Raw genomic sequence first — 21,185 nt, 5'->3', positions numbered from 1 at the left:
AAAGGCGGTAGCATTTGACGATGACACAACGCAAAAAAAAAAAAAACAGCAACCACTATTTCTTTGTCATTTACTATGAGATGGGACAGCAGAGCCTCCAGATTTTTTTGAAGAGGTTAAAATTTCCTTAAGGTTATCTGTATATACCTACTATTACAAAGGACTTATTATGAAAAACTACTTCTGTTGTACAAGTTTCTAAGTGCTGCTCTGAGCAAAACATATTAATAACAATTTTCTTGACATCAAAACAGTTTCTGACAACTATGGCAACTCCTCCTTTCTCCATATTTTCTATACAGAAATAAGAAGCTAACTTGAATCCTGTAACATTTAACATATGGCTTGCATTGTTTCGTTTCTGCTGTTGAAGAAGCTAAGTTAGTCGGTGGAAAAACCAAAACTTTCGATTGGAACGGATTTTTTGCTGGAAATTCACAGGGGGGGATCAGCAATTAGATCCATGGAGGCAGAATTTTTACCTCCATGATTAGACCACGATTGTGTCAAAATTGTAGGTGACTTGCCTACAACAAATAATTGCATAGCCGTCCGGTATAATGAGTTAACGAAAAAATATTTATTTGCAAAAGCTCACAATGAGAAGAAACAAAAAAAAAAGAAGTAACAAAAACTAGGAGACTCTATAGTCTTACGGCAAAGATAAAAAACAACACATGACCAAAAAAAAAGCTCTCGCGCACTTTTGATATCACTTTGCACCAGACATGAAAAATATCACTGCCACACAGCCCCCCCCCCCCCTTAAAGTGTGGAGCCCCAGGGATATCTTGATACTTGAATTTTATTCGACAGCCAGCTCTGGTGTGCGTCGGGTGTCTCGGGGGCGGTGTTGTTGTTTGCGGTGGTGATTCACCTGTCTCGGACGATGTACTGAGCGGTGTTTCGGTATGCTCTGCGTCGAGCATGTGTTGATGCACAGGCGTGTTGTCAGAGGTCGGAGAGGGTAAAACCCATTCTGGCTTGACACGTTCCATCGATACCTTTGTCGGAACACCATTGTACATTATATCCACAGCATGCTTATTTCTACTCAGCACCTGAAATGGGCCCGTATATGGTGGCTGTAAAGGCGATTTGACTGAGTCTGTTCGCAACATTATGTGAGAGCAATTGTATAAGTCTTTGAGTACAAACACGCTCGTCTTCTTGTTGACTTCGTGTTTCACGCCCAGCCCGGTCTTTATTGCGCTTAAAGATAACTTGTGGTCGTTGTGGCGTGCGTAGCTGTGCTCGCAAATCCTCTATTGCAGTTTTTAAATCTCTAATTTCGATATAACAGTTTACTGTTATATCGTCAGTTTGGTCTTGCTGGTAATGGTAGTTACCGTATGTGGCATCTGTCGACGTCATTGCGACTGTTGCAGGAGGCTCGTGCGTCTCCTAGATTCTGTGTGCAGCGAGCAGCAGTTTGTCAACTGATCTTTCGTCGTATATAGCTAGTGTAGTTCTTACTTGCGTTAGTAGCTGTTGTTGCTATACGTGGAGTAACAGTCTATCAGAGACTGTCGAACTATCTACTGGGCTGCGTAAATGACGCCAGTATTCTGGCGGGGTCCTATCCCCCCGTTTCTCTTGGTACAGTACTTGTTTGACTGATGGCGACTGACTTCACACACCGAGAAATTAATTCTTCTTTCAGTCTACAGTATGCTCCTTCTGTAGGCAGGTTCACTATAATGTCAGATATCAAAGCCGAGGTCTGATGATTCAAATTACTTATCACCAAGGTGAATTCTCGTGATCACTGACTATTCTTTGTTGTAGAAATATATTTTCCATTACCGTGAACCATGTGTGTGGCTGAGAAGGCATGAATGGGGGCGCCCGTAATTGCAACCGTTGAGTTGGTGAAGCGTTGAAACCAGCGGGTAGTTCCATTGCTGTTACTTGCTGTGGTTGTGCTTCAGTAGTCCCAGTTTCCGATGATGTTGCCTTGCTGGTGTGTGCCATGGTTGTTGAACCAACGTCATTCCTTTGGTCCGGTATATGCTTGAAGTTCATATTTTTCGAAATTTGCAACTGTAAAGTTTCTATCTCATTCTGAAGCCTATGAATTTCTTCCGTTATCGAACCGTATCGTTTGCCGTCGTCGTTCATTGCTTTTGCAGTTAATGTTCGACGTAGCTAACGAAAGATTTAAAATTCCTTAATCGGAGGTCACCAATTATGTAGGCGACTTGCCTACAACAAATAATTGCATAGCCGTCCGGTATAATGAGTTAACGAAAAAATATTTATACGCAAAAACTCACAATGAGAAAAAACTAATAAAACAAAAAAGAAGTAATAAAAACTAGGAGACTCTATAGTCTTACGGCAAAGATAAAATACAACACATGACCAAAAAAACGCTCGCGCGCTTTTGACATCACTTTGCACCAGACATGAAAAATATCACTGCCACAAAATCTTTGCTTGTGCCGTCATCCGCAGGCGGCAAGCTGTAGCGTGCTGTGTGTTTGAAAACAAAGCGCTATGGAGGAGATGATTGCGTCAAATGTTTGCCGGTTGTGTTTATGGAAAACTGCACCGCTTATACCGATATTTGGTTCGAACAATCTATATGAGAAGATAACACAACTGGTGCCGATATCTGTAAGTACTAGTTTTTAGTTCTTCCTTGTTCACTATAGAATTTTTCCTTGATCAGCGTAATGAATGTAGACCATGTCAAGATGTTAAAATGAAATTCTTTATTAGTTTAATGACATGTGAGCGATGGGTAACAACTCTGCACGATTATCTTTTTCTGTTAGATAATGAGACTGAATAATCTGAGCGCTGTTTATAGATCAGCAAACATTTATGAGAGGGGAAGGGAAGTGGAACAGACCGCAGTTTCACGATTAGAGTGCATACTTACGGACAAGTTTTACAGAATAATGTAGAATCAGCCATGTACGGACACTTATTTTACTGTAACGCCATTTATTTATCTAATAACCCTCCCTATTATAATTACTACGGAAATTATCACCCAAGAAAAGACCCCACACAGGATACGGTACAACGAAGTTACTGTTCTGTTGGAGTAACCTTATATTCAGTATAATAATTTAAAATGTAGTGTGATTGAGATAAATAAGATTATGTGATATGTCAATTTAAAGGTTAAGTTAAGCTGATATTGCTCCTCTATAGGCCAATGCATTTATGAAGTTACACTGATGCTTACAGCATTGTTTATATTTTCTCATGTCTGTTATGTAGGGATTACCAAAGCGTTTGAAAATCATAAAAAATATAAAATTAAACAACGGAAACTTTAGTTAGCATTCTGGCCCGAGATGTGGGAGTTGATGGTTGCGTGCATGAGGTGTGCTTGCTTGTGTATATGAATGATGTGTGTCCCGTACTGATGAAGGGAAAGCTTCATGTAAGTGTCTTTTAATTGTACCTGTCTGCAATGTGACATCTCTCTTTAGGTTTAGTAAAAATATACCATTAGTTTACGTTGATGTTGCTATATCTTTTTATGTTGTTATTGTTGTGGTCTTCAGTCCTGAGACTGGTTTGATGCAGCTCTCCATGCTAATCTATCCTGTGCAAGCTTCTTCATCTCCCAGTACCTACTGCAACCTACATCCTTCTGAATCTGCTTAGTGTATTCATCTCTTGGTCTCCCCCTACGATTTTTACCCTCCACGCTGCCCTCCAATACTAAATTGGTGATCCCTTGATGACTCAGAACATGTCCTACCAACCGATCCCTTCTTCTGGTCAAGTTGTGCCACAAACTTCTCTTCTCCCCAATCCTATTCAATACCTCCTCATTAGTTACGTGATCTACCCATCTAATCTTCAGCATTCTTCTGTAGCACCACATTTCAAAAGCTTCTATTCTCTTCTTGTCCAAACTATTTACCGTCCATGTTTCACTTCCTTACATAGCTACACTCCATACAAATACTTTCAGAAATGACTTCCTGACACTTAAATCTATACTCGATGTTAACAAATTTCTCTTCCTCAGAAACGCTTTCCTTGCCATTGCCAGTCTACATTTTATATGCTCTCTACTTCTACCATCATCAGTTATTTTGCTCCCCAAATAGCAAAACTCCTTTACTACTTTAAGTGTCTCATTTCCTAATCTAATACCCTCAACATCACCCGACTTAATTCGACTACATTCCATTATCCTCTTTTTGCTTTTGTTGATGTTCATCTTATATCCTCCCTTCAAGACACCATCCATTCCGTTCAACTGCTCTTCCAAGTCCTTTGCTGTCTCTGACAGAATTACAATGTCATCCGCAAACCTCAAAGTTTTTATTTCTTCTCCATGGATTTTAATTCCTACTCCAAATTTTTCTTTTGTTTCCTTCACTGCTTGCTCGATATACAGATTGAATAACATCGGGGATAGGCTACAACCCTGTCTCACTCCCTTCCCAACCACTGCTTCCCTTTCATGCCCCTCGACTCTTATAACTGCCATCTGGTTTCTGTACAAATTGTAAATAGCCTTTCGCTCCCTGTATTTTACCCCTGCCACCTTTAGAATTTGAAAGAGAGTATTCCAGTCAACTTTGTCAAAAGCTTTCTCTAAGTCTACAAATGCTAGAAACGTAGGTTTGCCTTTCCTTAATCTTTCTTCTAAGATAAGTCGTAAGGTCAGTATTGCCTCACGTGTTCCAGTATTTCTACGGAATCCAAACTGATCTTCCCTGAGGTCGGCTTCTACTAGTTTTTCCATTCGTCTGTAAAGAATTCGTGTCAGTACTTTGCAGCTGTGACTTATTAAACTGATTATTCGGTAATTTTCACACCTGTCAGCACCTGCTTTCTTTGGGATTGGAATTATTATATTCTTCTTGAAGTCTGAGGGTATTTCGCCTGTTTCATACATCTTGCTCATCAGATGGTAGAGTTTTGTCAGGACTGGCTCTCCCAAGGCCGTCAGTAGTTCCAATGGAATGTTTTCTACTCCGGGGGCCTTGTTTCGACTGAGGTCTTTCAGTGCTCTGTCAAACTCTTCACGCAGTATTGTATCTCCCATTTCATCTTCATCTACATCCTCTTCCATTTCCATAATATTGTCCTCAAGTACATCGCCCTTGTATAGACCCTCTATATACTCCTTCCACCTTTCTGCTTTCCCTTCTTTGCTTAGAACTGGGTTTCCATCTGAGCTCTTGATGTTCATACAAGTGGTTCTCTTATCTCCAAAGGTCTCTTTAATTTTCCTGTAGGCAGTATCTATCTTACCCCTAGTGAGATAAGCCTCTACATCTTTACATTTGTCCTCTAGCCATCCCTGCTTAGCAATTTTGCACTTCCTGTCGATCTCATTTTTGAGACGTTTGTATTCCTTTTCGCCTGCTTCATTTACTGCATTTTTATATTTTCTCCTTTCATCAATTAAATTCAATATTTCTTCTGTTACCCAAGGATTTCTACTAGCCGTCGTCTTTTTACCTACTTGATCCTCTGCTGCCTTTACTACTTCATCCCTCAAAGCTACCCATTATTCTTCTACTGTATTTATTTCCCCCATTCCGGTCAATTGTTCCCTTATGCTCTCCCTGAAACTCTGTACAACCTCTGGTTCTTTCAGTTTATCCAGGTCCCATCTCCTTAAATTCCCACCTTTTTGCAGTTTCTTCAGTTTTAATCTACAGGTCATAACCAATAGATTGTGGTCAGAGTCCATATCTGCCCCTCGAAATGTCTTACAATTTAAAACCTGGTTCCTAAGTCTCTGTCTTACCATTATATAATCTATCTGATACCTTCTAGTATCTCCAGGGTTCTTCATGTATACAACCTTCTATCATGATTCTTAAACCAAGTGTTAGCTATGATTAAGTTATGCTCTGTGCGAAATTCTACCAGGCAGCTTCGTCTTTCATTTCTTAGCCCCAATCCATATTCACCTACTACGTTTCCTTCTCTCCCTTTTCCTACACTCGAATTCCAGCCACCCATGACTATTAAATTTTCATCTCCCTTCACTATCTGAATAATTTCTTTTATTTCATCATACATTTCTTCAATTTCTTCGTCATCTGCAGAGCTAGTTGGCATATAAACTTGTACTACTGTAGTAGGTGTGGGCTTCGTATCTATCTTGGCCACAATAATGCGTTCACTATGCTGTTTGTAGTAGCTTACCCGCATTCCTATTTTCCTATTCATTATTAAACCTACTCCTGCATTACCCTTATTTGACTTTGTATTTATAACCCTGTATTCGCCTGACGAAAAGTCTTGTTCCTCCTGCCACCGAACTTCACTAATTCCCACTATATCTAACTTTAACCTATCCATTTCCCTTTTTAAATTTTCTAACCTACCTGCCCGATTAAGGGATCTGGCATTCCACGCTCCGATCCGTAGAACGCAAGTTTTCTTTCTCCTGATAACGACATCCTCTTGAGTAGTCCCCGCCCGGAGATCCGAATGGGGGACTATTTTACCTCCGGAATATTTTACCCAAGAGGACGCCATCATCATTTAATCATACAGTAAAGCTGCATGCCCTCGGGGAAAAATTACGGCCGTAGCTTCCCCTTGCTTTCAGCCGTTCGCAGTACCAGCACAGCAAGGCCGTTTTGGTTTTTGTTACAAGGCCAGATCAGTCAATCATCCAGACTGTTGCCCTTGCAACTACTGAAAAGGCTGCTGCCCCTCTTCAGGAACCACACGTTTTTTTGGCCTCTCAACAGATACCCCTCCGTTGTGGTTGTACCTACGGTACGGCTATCTGTATCGCTGAGGCACCCAAGCCTCCCCACCAACGGCAAGGTCCATGGTTCATGGGGGGGATATCTTTTTATATACGTAGCCTAATCATTGCATATTACAAAGTATTTATTTATGAGTGTCTTGGATGCATGTTAGTCACTATGTGCAGCTTCCAGATCGGGGTAGAATATTTATAGACTTACTAGAATAACCTTATTGCATAATAGTGATGTGTTTAGCTAGTGCAGTAGATATTTTCATAATTAAAAATGTAGATTTTTTCACTGTATTGCCCATTTGTACAAAAAGAGCTTACTGTTCTGCTTCTGCAGATGATTTTCCAGATCTATGACATTTATCTTTAACAGTAGCTGTTACTTGACTGTTAACTGCAATGTTGGCTTGTTGTGCATGTAAGGAGTACATTATTTTGTAAAGCATAAATCAAACCATGGTTGAAAAATAATTCTTCATGTGAATTTAAAATGACTTTTTCCACATCATTACAATTTATTGTGCAAATGATCCATGAAATTTGAAACTAACCAACCAACAAGTACCAGCAAAGTAAATTATTGTTTGAGTTGCTGTAGCTCATGGATATGACTCACGGTAGTCACTGTGCTTCGTTGTGTTAATGTACAACTTCTCTCATGTGACATCTCTGAAGGATCTATGTGGCTAAAGATGTGAATTGAAACATTTGTAATGGTTATTGCAGGTGTCAGAAATGGACATAATTAGGGTTTGGGAACAAGAAGGAAGTAATCTCAAATGTAACAAAGGTCTATTAAAAAATTGAAAACGTTTCTTCTTACCAAAGCACTGCAGAAGCAACAAACAAATAAAATATTACAGAAGCACTAGCTTTCTGAAACACCACTTCTTTAATGCAGAGGAAGAGAAAGTGTGGGAGAAAATGAAAATATTCAGGAGTTGAGTAGGAGCCTTGGGCTAGGAAGATGCAGTAGGACAAAGTGAAAATTAGTTAGATCTAGTGTAGGCAATTTTTTGAGGTGTGTTGTCGTATGTTGTGTGTATGTCATCCTTGATATAGTAATGTGTATGTTTCAGTTGTAGATATCATTCTTGTGTTCTGTTTATAAAAGTACATTTAGTTTTTCTGGGTGGTGGATTTGATTGTATCATTTATATTGTGTAACATGAAGTGTAACTTGGGTTGCAAGGTGGTAGTTGTGATGAAAACCCACAAGCTTTCCATTGTGGTCTGACATTTTCAAGTTTTAAATATGTTTAAAGGTGTTAATAACATCATCACTGGCCAACCTCATATTTCCATGAAGGTCCTGTTAGTTTGTTTTGCTGATGCCTTTGTTTTGTTGGTGATCTCTTACGCTGGTCATTTCTTGAAGCTTGAATCCCTGTCATGTTAATGGCATCACTGTTCTGTTGGCACAGTCATAGCATACATGAGACAAAATGTGCAGTAGGCCTAAATGCTGAATCTGAACTCAAGAGGGTAATCAATAAGCCAAAAATTGATTATTGTAGGACAACTCTCAGAGACATTCCTTTGTGTGATGTTTAGAGTGCTCATAGCATGAGTGAAAGATATAACGCTTTTGCTAATAAAGTGCTTACCTTATTTGAACACTGTTTTCCCCCAAAACTAACCAGGGTTAGAGCAAAGTCTACAAAGAAGCCATGGATTACACAAGGAATAGAGGTATATTGTAAAACAAAAAGGAAACTGTATCTGTCAATCTGAAACAGTCCTGATGTTGATGCTATAGCACATTACAAGAAATACTGCAAAATATTAAAGACTGTGATATGGACATCAAAGCAAATATCTTACAAGCAAAAGATAGTCATATCAAATAACAAAATAAAGACAGTATGGGAAATAGTGGAGGAGGAGACCGGTAGAACAAGACATGAAGAGGGGCAAATAGGATTAAGAGTAAATGGAAATACGGAAGTGTCCGATCCCGCCAGTCTGCTTTGACCTGACGTTACAAATATGGCGGAAATTACCATAAACCACGATTCCAATATGGCGCATATAAAGTCGTTTCGTACACATTATGAGGACGAAAATACATCAAAAAACAAACACATACACACACGTTCCACAAAAACCTAATGACACTAATGGGACAAGTGCGGGAAATAGGGGGTCTTTGGGTGGGGATAAACTAAATATAAACAAATTTAGACACCTACCCCCATACTAAACAACGAAAAAAACCGACATCACAGAACTCCCCAAATACCATTAAACACAATATCATCTGGAATCGGACACTTCCCTTGACCTATATAGTTCAACAGCAGCTCCCGATCCCATAAATTAGGACCTAACACTTCCCTTGACCTATATAGCTCAAAAACATCTCCTGATACCAATACCAACATTCACAACCACACATTGGTATCGAACACTTTCCTTGACCTGTTATCCTTACGACATCTCCACATACAGCCGTCCCTGGTCCGAGTCGCCAGAACTCGTAAGCCTCATTTCTTCACGACATACTGAACACTTCACGACTTCATCCAAAAATCTGAACAGTTGAAGAAATTTTATTAGAGACAACGCACTGTCCCCCATCATAGCCGACAACTGAAAATTGTTGGCCCTGTCAGTCATATCCATATCTACCAAAGACATAAAAAAAGCAATTTACCAAAATTCACACAAGACGCCACACTCGCAAACTAAACCAAAAACATCACCTAACACACCACCAGAGAGCACCACCGATCACATCAAAACGACACCTACAAACACGCCACTCTCACAAACTAAATTCCGTGACGTCGCACACCACAACAACCTTGAAAAGATGGGGTTGTCAGGCTCTGTAGATGCTGCCATGGGACACCTCTGACCAGACATTTCAAGTAACTTCCATGATATGAATTTGACCCTCACTACCCCAGCAGAAGTAATGTCCATCATAAATTCTTTAAAATCAAAAACATCTAGCGAATATGATGAAAGATCAACAAAGTTAATTAAAGAATGTCATTCTGAGTTAAGTAACATATTAAGTCATCTGTGTAACCAGTCGTTTATCAATGGAATATTTCCTGAATTGTTGAAATACGAGGTGCATTCAAGTTCTAAGGCCTCAGATTTTTTTTCTAATTGACTACTCACCCGAAATCGATGAAACTGGCGTTACTTCTCGACGTAATTGCCCTGCAGACGTACACATTTTTCACAACGCTGACGCCATGATTCCATGGCAGCGGCGAAGGCTTCTTTAGGAGTCTGTTTTGACCACTGGAAAATCGCTGAGGCAATAGCAGCACGGCTGGTGAATGTGCGGCCATGGAGAGTGTCTTTCATTGTTGGAAAAAGCCAAAAGTCACTAGGAGCCAGGTCAGGTGAGTAGGGAGCATGAGGAATCACTTCAAAGTTGTTATCATGAAGAAACTGTTGCGTAACATTAGCTCGATGTGCTGGTGCGTTGTCTTGGTGAAACAGCACACGGGCAGCCCTTCCCGGACGTTTTTGTTGCAGTGCAGGAAGGAATTTGTTCTTCAAAACATTTTCATAGGATGCACCTGTTACCGTAGTGCCCTTTGGAATGCACTGGGTAAGGATTATGCCCTCATTGTCCCAGAACATGGACACCATCATTTTTTCAGCACTGGCGGTTACCCGAAATTTTTTTGGTGGCGGTGAATCTGTGTGCTTCCATTGAGCTGACTGGCGCTTTGTTTCTGGATTGAAAAATGGTGTCCACATCTCATCCATTGTCACAACCAATGAAAAGAAAGTCCCATTCATGCTGTCGTTGCGCGTCAACATTGCTTGGCAACATGCCACACAGGCAGCCATGTGGCCGTCCGTCAGTATTCGTGGCACCCACCTGGATGACACTTTTCACATTTTCAGGTCGTCATGCAGGATTGTGTGCACAGAACCCACAGAAATGCCAACTCTGGAGGCGATCTGTTCAACAGTCATTCGGCGATCCCCCAAAACATTTCTCTCCGCTTTCTCGATCATGTCGTCAGACCGGCTTGTGCGAGCCCGAGGTTGTTTCGGTTTGTTGTCACACGATGTTCTGCCTTCATTAAACTGTTGCACCCACGAACGCACTTTCGACACATCCATAACTCCATCACCACATGTCTCCTTAAACTGTTGATGAATTTCAATTGGTTTCACACCACGCAAATTCAGAAAACGAATGATTGCACGCTGTTCAAGTAAGGAAAACATCGCCATTTTAAGTATTTAAAACAGTTCTCATTCTCGCCACTGGCGGTAAAATTCCATCTGCCGTATGGTGCTGCCATCTCTGGGACGTATTGACAATGAATGCGGCCTCATTTTAAAACAATGCGCATGTTTCTATCTCTTTCCAGTCTGGAGAAAAAAAATCGGAGGCCTTAGAACTTGAATGCACCTCGTATGCTGAAGTTAAGCCACTGTTTAAGAAGGGAGATAAATAAATAGTCAAATTTCTGTCCAATTTCACTTTTGCCAGCATTCTCAATAATTTTAGAAAATGTGATGTACAATCGGCTTTATAACCATCTTATCACAAATAAAATGCTGTCAAGAGTCGCATTTTAGACTTCTAAAGGGTTCTGATATTGAGAAGGCTACCTACACTTACAGTGAAAATGTACTTAATTCATTATACAAAAAAATTCAGGCAACTAGTATATTTTGTGATTTGTCAAAGGCATTTGACTGTGTAAATCACAATACCCTTTTAAGTAAATTAGAATATTTGGTGTAACAGGAAATGCTGCAAAATGGTTCAAATCTTATCTCTCTCTGGCAGAAAGCAACGGGTGTTATTAGGAAAGAAACATGCATTAAGCTATCAGGCATCATCCAACTGGGAACTAATTACATGTGGGGTCCCACAAGGTTCCATCTTAGGGCCATTACTTTTTCTTGTGTGCATCAATGACCTTTCGTCAGTAACATTAACATATGCCAAGTTTGTTTTGTTCGATGATGATATGAACATTGCAATAAATAGCAAATCAAATGTAGTCTTAGAAAGATTGGCTAATAAAATATTTGTGGACATTAATCACTGGTTCCTAGCCAATTCCTTGTCACTAAACTTCGAAAAAAAAAACACTACATGCAGTTCAGAACTTGTAAGGGCTGCCCCCACAAGTTTATGCCTAACATATGATGACAAGCAGATAGAAGAAGTGGGCAGTGTTAAATTCTTGGAATTACAGCTTGATAATAAATTCAACTGGGAGAAGCACACCTCGGAACTGCTGAAGCATCTAAACAAATCTCTATTTGCAGCGCGAATTCTGTCAAACATAGGGGATATAAAAATGGAAAGGCTATAATACTATGCTTACTTTCACTCTATAATGTCATACGGGATTATTTTTTGGGGTAATTCATCAAGCCAAGTTTTCCGGGCACAAAAATGTGCAATAAGATTATACGTAGTGTGAGATCAAGAACTTCCTGCACAGGCCTGTTTATCGAACTAGGTTTACTAACTACTGCTTCCCAATATATTTATTCCTTAATGAAATTTGTCATTAAAAATATATCACTTTTTCAAACCAACAGCTCAGTTCATGGAATCAATACTAGAAATAAGAATAATCTTCAGAAGGCTTTAAACTCACTTACTCTTGTACAAAAAGGTGTGCATTATTCAGGAGCACACATTTTCAATAACTTGCCAACAGCCATAAAAAGCTTAACTACCAATGAAATTCAGTTTCAGAGAAGCCTAAAGGATTTATTGGTGGCCAACACCTATTCCATTGATGAATTTCTCAGTAGAACCAACTGGTGTGTGTGTGTGTGTGTGTGTGTGTGTGTGTGTGTGTGTGTGTGTGTGTGTGTAAAGTACAATCTAACTTCTGCACCATTTCAGTGCAGTAATGTGTTCATTGTAAATAAGTATTGTAGTAGTTCTCTTATATGTTTATTACCTTATAAATAATTTTTTTTAAAATTTTAAATTTAGTGTATTAATGGATCTTAGTAAATGAGTTTTGTAAAATGATCCTTTCATAGAGTGTTCATCAGAGAAGAAAAAGACGATCATTCTATTTGAGACCTGTAAAAGATACATTAGCTTATTTGTTTTAGTTATAAATATTTTCATGTATTATTGTTTTTCTGACATGTCATCCTGGAGGACCTCCTCACTACGGATCAATTGGAATGAATCTAATCTGATCTAACAGAGGAAAGACAAGTAAAAGCAAATAGTTAAGGCAGCAGCCAAAGCAGAGTTAAGGAAAGGTGCAAAATTTGAGTTACAAAAGTGTAAAATAATCACATGTGAAGTGAAGGTAGTGTTAAGACATAAATGGAGTTGAAAAAAAAATTAAAATTCTCTTGTGCTAGCACCATAATGTGTGCAAATTATGGTGAAGCAGATGCAGAGGTCATGGTGGATGTACTGCACATTGTGATGTGATACAGAGAATTATTTTCTTGCTATTACTGTTTACTCATTTTCACTGACAGCTAATAATGCCGACACACTTTGGCTACATAGAAAACAGTGCCATGGAACAACAGGAGCTGACAGTATTGAAAATAAGCTAGCACCATATTCTTAAAGTTAAAACAAGTCTACCTGCAAATTATGCCGAACTGAGCTTGTAATTTGTGGTTATATTTCATCCTTTAATAATTTTGCATGAGTACAATATTAAAAAGGATGTTCTTCAGATACAGGTACTGTACTGAGGCATGTATTCAGTGCATCACTTTCACAAGGTATCTTTCCATGCAGACTATAGTATGCCATTGTTAGATCCTATATTTAAGAAAGGTGCTAGGATAAATATTTATTAACCCATTTAGCAATTGAGTATATCTACAAGTATGATTCTGAGTCAGTCACCATGATCCCAGAGCATCCTCTCATCTGTTACCATGTTTCACTGGCCCTGTATTAAAATATCTAAATGACAAGATTTTGCAAATTAGGATTTTTTGTGGTCTGTCAAAGACACATGAGGGCACAAATTACAACATTTTTCTGGAGAAGCTTAAAGGTATATTAAGTGTTTCACTTCATATTCAACATTTAATGTTTATGTAAAAGAAAATTTAGATTATAAGGGTGTAGCCTCTGTATGCAAATTATGTTATGAAAGAGATTTTGAAGTCACCTGTTGAGTTAGTGACAGAAAAACTACTATTTTATGCATTTGCAGATGTCAATACAATTGCTATTTCGAAATAGTAGGCCTTGCTACAGGCAATCTCAAGATTACTGGGTGAAACTTTGGTACTCCAACTAATGACCTCCCTGAGTGTAAATTAACGATTTTATTAAAACTAAATTAAAAGATTAAGTAAGTCCCAGCAAGGCTCTAAATTTTTCAGATTTTATTTTACATAGAGGCTTTGTCAGAACATCAGCTTGTTGCTCATTTGCGCTAATGTGCTTTAACACTACTTCCAAAAGGAAAACTTTCTCCCTAGCAAATAACAGTTTGACATCTATATGTTTAAGTTTGTGGTGAAATTTTGGGTTCTTCCAAAGGCTTATCACTGGCATGTTATCTTCATAAAGTTGAACAGCTCTTTGAGTTTCAGGAAGACTGTAATACAAATTACTGAACCAACAGGGTTTGTTAGTTGTCATACTTATAGCTAAAAATTCTGATTCTATTGGTGACAGACACACTTGGGCTGCTTCTTAGATGCCCGTGACTCACTACAATCCAAAACTTCAAAAAGATAACCACCTGTCAACTTTCTATCTACTGTCACCAGCCTAATCAGAGTCAACGTAACCAATTATAGTATTGGTGCAGTTTTCCCTAGCATAAGACTCAGTTTTAGGCATTTTAAAGCATTCCATAAGTCCAGACTTTCACTTGATTGTTACCTGCTTAGAATACTTACTGCTGCACTAATAGCAACCTAACATGGCATACATCAATGACCCTATTAATTTTCTACATATACTGGATGTTTCAATAAAATGAATGGTAAAGTTTGTAAACTTAGAAAGGCTCTGTATGGTTCAAAGGACTCGCTCAAAAATTGGAATATTAAATTCCACCCAGTAGTAACTGACTTATTTTGAGTATTGCTTGTATATAAAGACAGAAAATAGCAATGAAGTGGAACAGTCATGAACCTTTTTCCAAAAACTTCTTAGTCCCACAGAAGTATCAGTCCTTTCCAAAGGCCTTATCTCTTGCCACATTCCCAAATTCAATCATGCTGGACTTTATTAAAGACCTTCTCTTCTTCTCAATTTCACTATAGTGGAAATTCTTTTTCAACACCAACCCTACCAATCACACTCAACCAAAGGCCAATATTGAGCCCGGCTGACTCAGTTCACTCGTCCATCCAACCGTGATCCACCTCCACTGCCCCCAAATCACCCAGTATTTCTTAACCTCAAACCTTGCCTCATCATCATTCCCCAAATCCGTCAATGTGCAAGCTAACCACAGAGCTGCAGAAAGAACCGCAGTCCACCACCAAAACATTATGCTGTCCTTACAATTTCACTTGCTGACAAAGGCCCCAGCACTGTGGTTTTGAACCATAAGGATTACCTGGTGGAAGGACTCCACCAGCTGTCAAATTCATCCATCTACCAACCCTGCCACAGTGATCCTATCCAAAAATCCAGCAGGATCTCCAGTCTCTCCTCAAACCTTTAGGCCTATCCCAACCCCCCCCCCCTCTCCCTTGTCCCCCCTCTCTCCCCCCTGTACCCCCATCTCTCCTCTGTCCACCCTCCCCCTCTGCCCCTACACCTTCTGCCCCTACCCCCTCTTGCCCGATCTCCCCCTCTACCCACCCATCCCTCCCCCCTCCATCCCTCCCCCTCTCTTCCTCCCCCTCACCCCTACCACTCCCCGCGCTACTGCCTTCTCCATAGAAAGTTGCACTACAAACATCATGTTGATAGATGGGAAAGCTATTCTCATTACAGAAAAACCAGAAAAAGACTCTCTGAAGTTAATTTTGTTACTGGAATGTATATTTGTGAACAAGTCAATCTCTTTTTTTTATGTTTATGGATTGAAAACCCTAGAGGTAAGGATTGCACATGAAATCTTCTTTATTTGGATGGATTACTAATTTCGGCCAACAATCTACCCATTTTCAGATCTAAGATATAAAGCAGATTTTTTTCTTGTGTTAGCAACATAAAACAGCTTACAGAACTGCACGTAACATTGTATCAGGGTTCGAGAGCAGATAAATAAATAAATTACCAGATACAAGCTATAGTGTTGGTACCATTACGGATTCACACATCATTAAAATCTTTCTTAAAATGACAACATCCATTTATCACATAGTTAAAAACAGCTTTTCATCATTCATGACCAGTGTAATTGAGTGATGGTAATAAAACTGAAAATATACATTAGAGAAGAGACAGGGGAAAAAAGAACAGTATTTCCATAAGGAAAATGATTGAATGTAAAAAATATCATCTTGCCAAAGGCCGTATCAGGCAGCCCACGCTGTGAGTGGGTGGTGCCAATGGGAAGAGCCCCTGATCGGAGTGGGTGGTATCGGGGCAGATGTTTGGGACATGAAGTGTATCAGACTGCAAAAATCTGACCATTCCGAATTGGCTGCCTCTTCAAGTGGTGAAGGATCATTGAATGCTGCTTTGTATGAGCTGGCAGCCTTCTCTTTCCTAGCTACGTCCTTGGAGGAGGGCCAGGCTTGCCGTCATGGGATGAAACACTTTCCCCACTACCTCGTCTGTACTAAGACAGGTGGGGACACTTTCACCACCACAAAGCCATTATTTTTTGTGGGCAATATTGAGGACAAGTTGTTTGAAGTGGGGTCTCTTAGTAAGATGCAATCGGGATCCCTGTTGATCAAAGCTTCTACCGCCACCCAGTCTTCAGCTCTATGTGCTTGTGGTCATCTTGACAATGTCCCAGTGTCTATCACTGCTCACCAGTTGCTGAATATGGTCCAGGGAGTGATTTTTCATAGGGACCTCATCCTGCAAAGTGATGATGAGGAACTCCAGGCTAATCTGGAGCAATGCAGCGTTCAGTTTGTTTGACATGTGCAGGAGGGTCATAAAGACAACTGCACCGATAATGGCACCTTCATTCTGGCATTCGAGGGAGAGAAGGTCTAGGTTTTGTACTACTGATGTGATGTGAAGCCATATGGCCCAGCACCCATGAGGTGCTTTTGGTACTTGCGTTGTGGGCATAAGTCTTCACACTGTACAGTGGGCCATCTGTGTGGTGACTGTGGACACCCACTCTATGAGGGAAGCCCCTGTGTTCCACAACTTGTGCGTGTCAATTGTCATGACTGCCACTCTCCTCGCCTGCCAGATTGCCCAGCTTACCAGAAAAGAGGTTCCGAGAGTACAAGTCCCTAGATCGCCTATCTCATGATGAGGCGTGCCAAAAATATTACAGACACCATCCAGTGTTACTTTCTTCAACTTTTGCCTCTGTTGTGCCCCTTTCCTACGGGAGCTGCTCCCCCTCCCTGGCTGAATAAGTGCCACCTCCAAAGGAGTCAAGTAACATGACCTCCCACAGCTTCTTTATGTCTAACCTGGACTCTTGCCACTTGATAATCCATTGAAATTGCAATGGATATTATTGTCACCAATCGGAAATACAATGCCTTGTTTGCTCTTATTCTGAGTTCTGTCTTGCTCTTCAATAAACACACTTCCGTGACGAGCACTCTCCAATGTTTTTTGGTTATTGGACATTCTGTCAGAACTGTGCCATCCCTGGGATAGCATCTGGAGAGGTCTGCACTTTGATTCACGCTGACGTCATTAGTGATAGGATCTCCCTTCATGCCAGCCTGGAAGCAATATTAGTTAGAGTGCAGTTAGACTCCAGCAGTCATTGTTTGCGATGTCTACCTCTCTCCAGATAGGCCACTTCCTTATGTTGAACTGTCTACCTTAATACATCAACTCTCTGCCCCCATATCACCTCTTTGGGGACTTCAGTGGACTTCACCCCCTGTGGGGGAGTGCCACTTCAACGGCTTGGGGTCTTCTAATTGACCAGCTTATTACGACTTTGATTTGTGTCTCATCAATGACGGTTCCCATATCCACTTCTGTGCTGCTCATGCCATCTCTACTGCTATTGATCTCACAATCTCCTCCCCTGCCCTCGTGGCTTCCCTACATTGGTCACCAGATGGTGACCTTTGTGATAGTGATCACTTTTGGTGATTCTTTTGTTCCCCTGCTACTGTCAGGCAGACAGACTCCCTTGTTGGGCATTCCGCAGAGCCAATCAACCACTCTTTCTCTTGAATTGCATTGATAGAGCCGTGCAGGGCATCTCTGCAACTATTCTTCATGCAGATGGCACTACTGTCCCCCTATCCACAGGTCTCCCTTGGCATCAGTCGGTACTGTGGTGGACTAAGGATGTAGCAGTTGCCACTCAGGACCGCCGATGGGTGCTGCAGCAATTTAATCAACACCCTTTGCATACCAACCTCCTCACTTTTAAGTGTCTCCATGCTAAGGCTCACTACTTTATTAAGCAGAGTAAAAAGGAGTGCTGGAAGTGCTACGTTTTCTCCTTGGGGCGCAGGCCTCTTAAATCACTGTACATCTTTGACGATATTTTCTTCATGTAATTACCTTGCCTTCTGATGAAGTCGCCCTTAGAGGTGATGAAACCTGGTCAAGGTATATAGAAAGCCTGTGCAACCGGTTGGCAGATTTTTACATATTTTTCGAACAAAAGACAATTATATGAATTATGAAACATGCAAGCTGAAGGAAATGATGCAAACCGTTTTAAAGAAATAAAAAATCACACCTTGCCTGCTTTTATATATTGGAACCAGTTATTTTTTTACTTTTTTTACTTAAAATAAAATTGCTGATTACAGTACCAGATCAAAGAGTGACCATGCATGTTAGTCGTTGCAGCACACATTGTGTTATCTTTATAAAAATCTGGCATTCTACCCAATGCCAGACAGATTTCATTAAATCTCTCAATATCATGAAAATGTTTCACTTAAACTTTTAGTTGTAGAAATAAGTTGTAAGTGCACAGCACAGACTCAGATTTGTAACTGTTTATAATATTGATCCAATTTATCACACAAATTTAAATGATGTGCATTTAAAAGCTGTATACCCACAGATAAAGAGATTTCCTGTCACACACTGCCTCCACTGGGGACGTACAACACAATAAATAACCCTGGGTTCAGTGTGGGGCAGCGGTGAGGTGTGTGGACTGCTGTGGTCTGTTGTTGGATTGTGAACCACTGAGGACTACGGCGGGATGATGAAACCTCTCTGTCGTTTCTAAGACCCCGGTTTAAATCACAATACACAATACGATACACTGGTAAAGCAGAAGTTGCACTGTTTAGCTATGATGCAAGCATCGTAATCAAGCCAACAGATATCTAACAAGAGTAAGAGCAATAAATGAAATGTTCAAAGGTTTTAGTGATTTTTCTTAGTTAATTGTCTATTACTTTATTTAAAAACAACACACAGTTCAGTCAGTTCTGTACAAGATAATATATATGAAGAACAACAACGTAATACAGGGAAAAGGAAATACATAAAAGTGGTTGTTCAAAATTTGTGGGAGCTAATATTGATCAGAATTTGGATTGGAAATCATATATCTTCTCAAACACTTGAGTTCAGTAACATTGTCCACATTGCTGATTTTTCTGATGAAAGCATATGGTTCATGGTGTGGGTTCCTGTAGTCATGTCCTAGTTCATGAACCACGGGCAACATATGAGTGGCCAAGTAAGTGGTCCCGACAGTCGGGATACCAATTACTTTGGAATAAGGCTGGGCATCTCGGACATATTCTGAGTCGTGGTCACCTTTGTGCTCATACGGCAAAGACTACCAAATCCACCGGTTAGCCCCTCAGCCGTTAGGGGTAAAACCCAATGGGACTCGGGGCAAGTAAGGCTAGCAACCTGCTTCCCTGGTACTTTAAATATGATGCTGGCAACAATCGGAGCAAAATGCCTCAGACCTTTGGAGGTGACGGAGTCCCACCTCTAACTGACAAACCAGGGACTCCTAAGATACGACTTGGAAAACAAATGGTAATGAGATGGGGAGCTATTAATATCAATGGGGGCTACTCTGGGAAGAAGGTAGAGCTGGCAGAGGCTGCAAGTAAGATGGGGCTGGACGTTTTAGCTGTTAGTGACATTCGGGTAAGGGGTGAGAAAGAAGAGGAAGTGGGAGAATACAAGGTCTACCTGTCAGGAGTCAAAGCAGGAATAGCACAATGGGGTGTAGGGCTTTACGTCAGGAAAGAAATGGAACCCAGCGTAGTTGCAATAAGGTATGTAAACGAACGACTGATGTGGATAGATTTGACAGTGTCTAGCAAGAAAATTAGGATTGTGTCAGTATATTCGCATTGTGAAGGGACAGATCAAGATAAGATGGATAGTTTTTATGAGGCACTCAGTGATGTAGTTGTTAGAGTAAAGGACAAGGACAGTGTTCTGCTCATGGGTGATTTTAACGCCAGGATTGGAAATCGAACAGAAGGGTATGAAAAGGTTATGGGTAAATTTGGAGAGGATATGGAGGCCAACAGGAACGGGAAACAACTCTTGGATTTCTGTGCCAGTATGGGTTTAGTAATCACAAATTCCTTTTTTAAACATAAGAACATTCACCGGTATACTTGGGAAGGCAGGGGAACCAGATCTGTCATTGACTATATAATAACAGATCAGGAATTCAGGAAGGCTGTGAGGGACACACGTGTATTCAGGGGATTCTTTGATGACACTGATCATTATTTAATCTGCAGTGAAATTGGGATTGTGAGGCCGAAAGTGCAGGAGGTCAGGTCCATATGTAGGAGGATAAGAGTGGAGAAACTTCAGGATAAGGAAATCAGGCACAAGTACATAACAGCGATCTCAGAAAGGTACCAGTTAGTTGAATGTAGTCAATTACAGTCATTGGAAAAGGAATGGACAAGGTACAGGGACACAGTACTAGAAGTGGCTAAAGAATGTCTTGGAACAGTAGTGTGTAAAAGTAGGATGAAGCAAACAGCTTGGTGGAATGATACAGTTAAGGCAGCCTGTAAAAGGAAAAAGAAGGCGTATCAAAAATGGCTACATACCAGAACCCAGGTAGACAGAGAAAGTTATGTTGAAGAAAGAAACAAAGCCAAACAGATAATTGCAGCATCGAAGAAGAAACGTGGGAAGACTTTGGAAACAGGTTGGAGACTATGGGTCAAGCTGCTGGAAAACCATTCTGGAGTGTAATTAGCAGTCTTCGAAAGGGAGGTAAGAAGGAAATGACAAGTATTTTGGACAGGTCAGGAAAACTGCTGGTGAATCCTGTGGATGCCTTGGGCAGGTGGAGGGAATATTTTGAAGAGTTGCTCAATGTAGGTGAAAATGCGATCAGTAATGTTTCAGATTTCAAGGTAGAATGGGATAGGAATGATGATGGAAATAGGATCACATTTGAGGAAGTGGAAAAAATGGTCAATAGATTGCAGTGCA

At 40.4% G+C, this 21,185-nt stretch overlaps 1 protein-coding gene across 3 annotated transcripts in view; it reads left to right on the top strand.

Moving 5' to 3' along the window:
- Positions 1 to 2,433: 2,433 nt before the first annotated feature.
- The window catches only part of LOC126163112 (uncharacterized), a 78,710-nt gene continuing 59,958 nt past the window's right edge, over positions 2,434 to 21,185 (top strand). For all 3 annotated transcript variants that reach the window (XR_007535160.1, XR_007535161.1, XM_049920035.1), the window contains exon 1: positions 2,434 to 2,619. Coding sequence is in view for 1 of the 3 variants with exons in the window: in XM_049920035.1 (XP_049775992.1) it covers positions 2,500 to 2,619 (120 nt within the window). In the remaining 2 variants the exon portion in view is untranslated. The remainder of the gene's footprint in view (positions 2,620 to 21,185) is intronic.

The sequence above is a fragment of the Schistocerca cancellata genome, chromosome 2 (assembly GCF_023864275.1).
Source record: "Schistocerca cancellata isolate TAMUIC-IGC-003103 chromosome 2, iqSchCanc2.1, whole genome shotgun sequence".
Lineage (NCBI taxonomy): Eukaryota > Metazoa > Arthropoda > Insecta > Orthoptera > Acrididae > Schistocerca > Schistocerca cancellata.
Note: the sequence above shows the minus strand (reverse complement) of the source record. Positions and strands in the feature narration are given on the sequence as shown.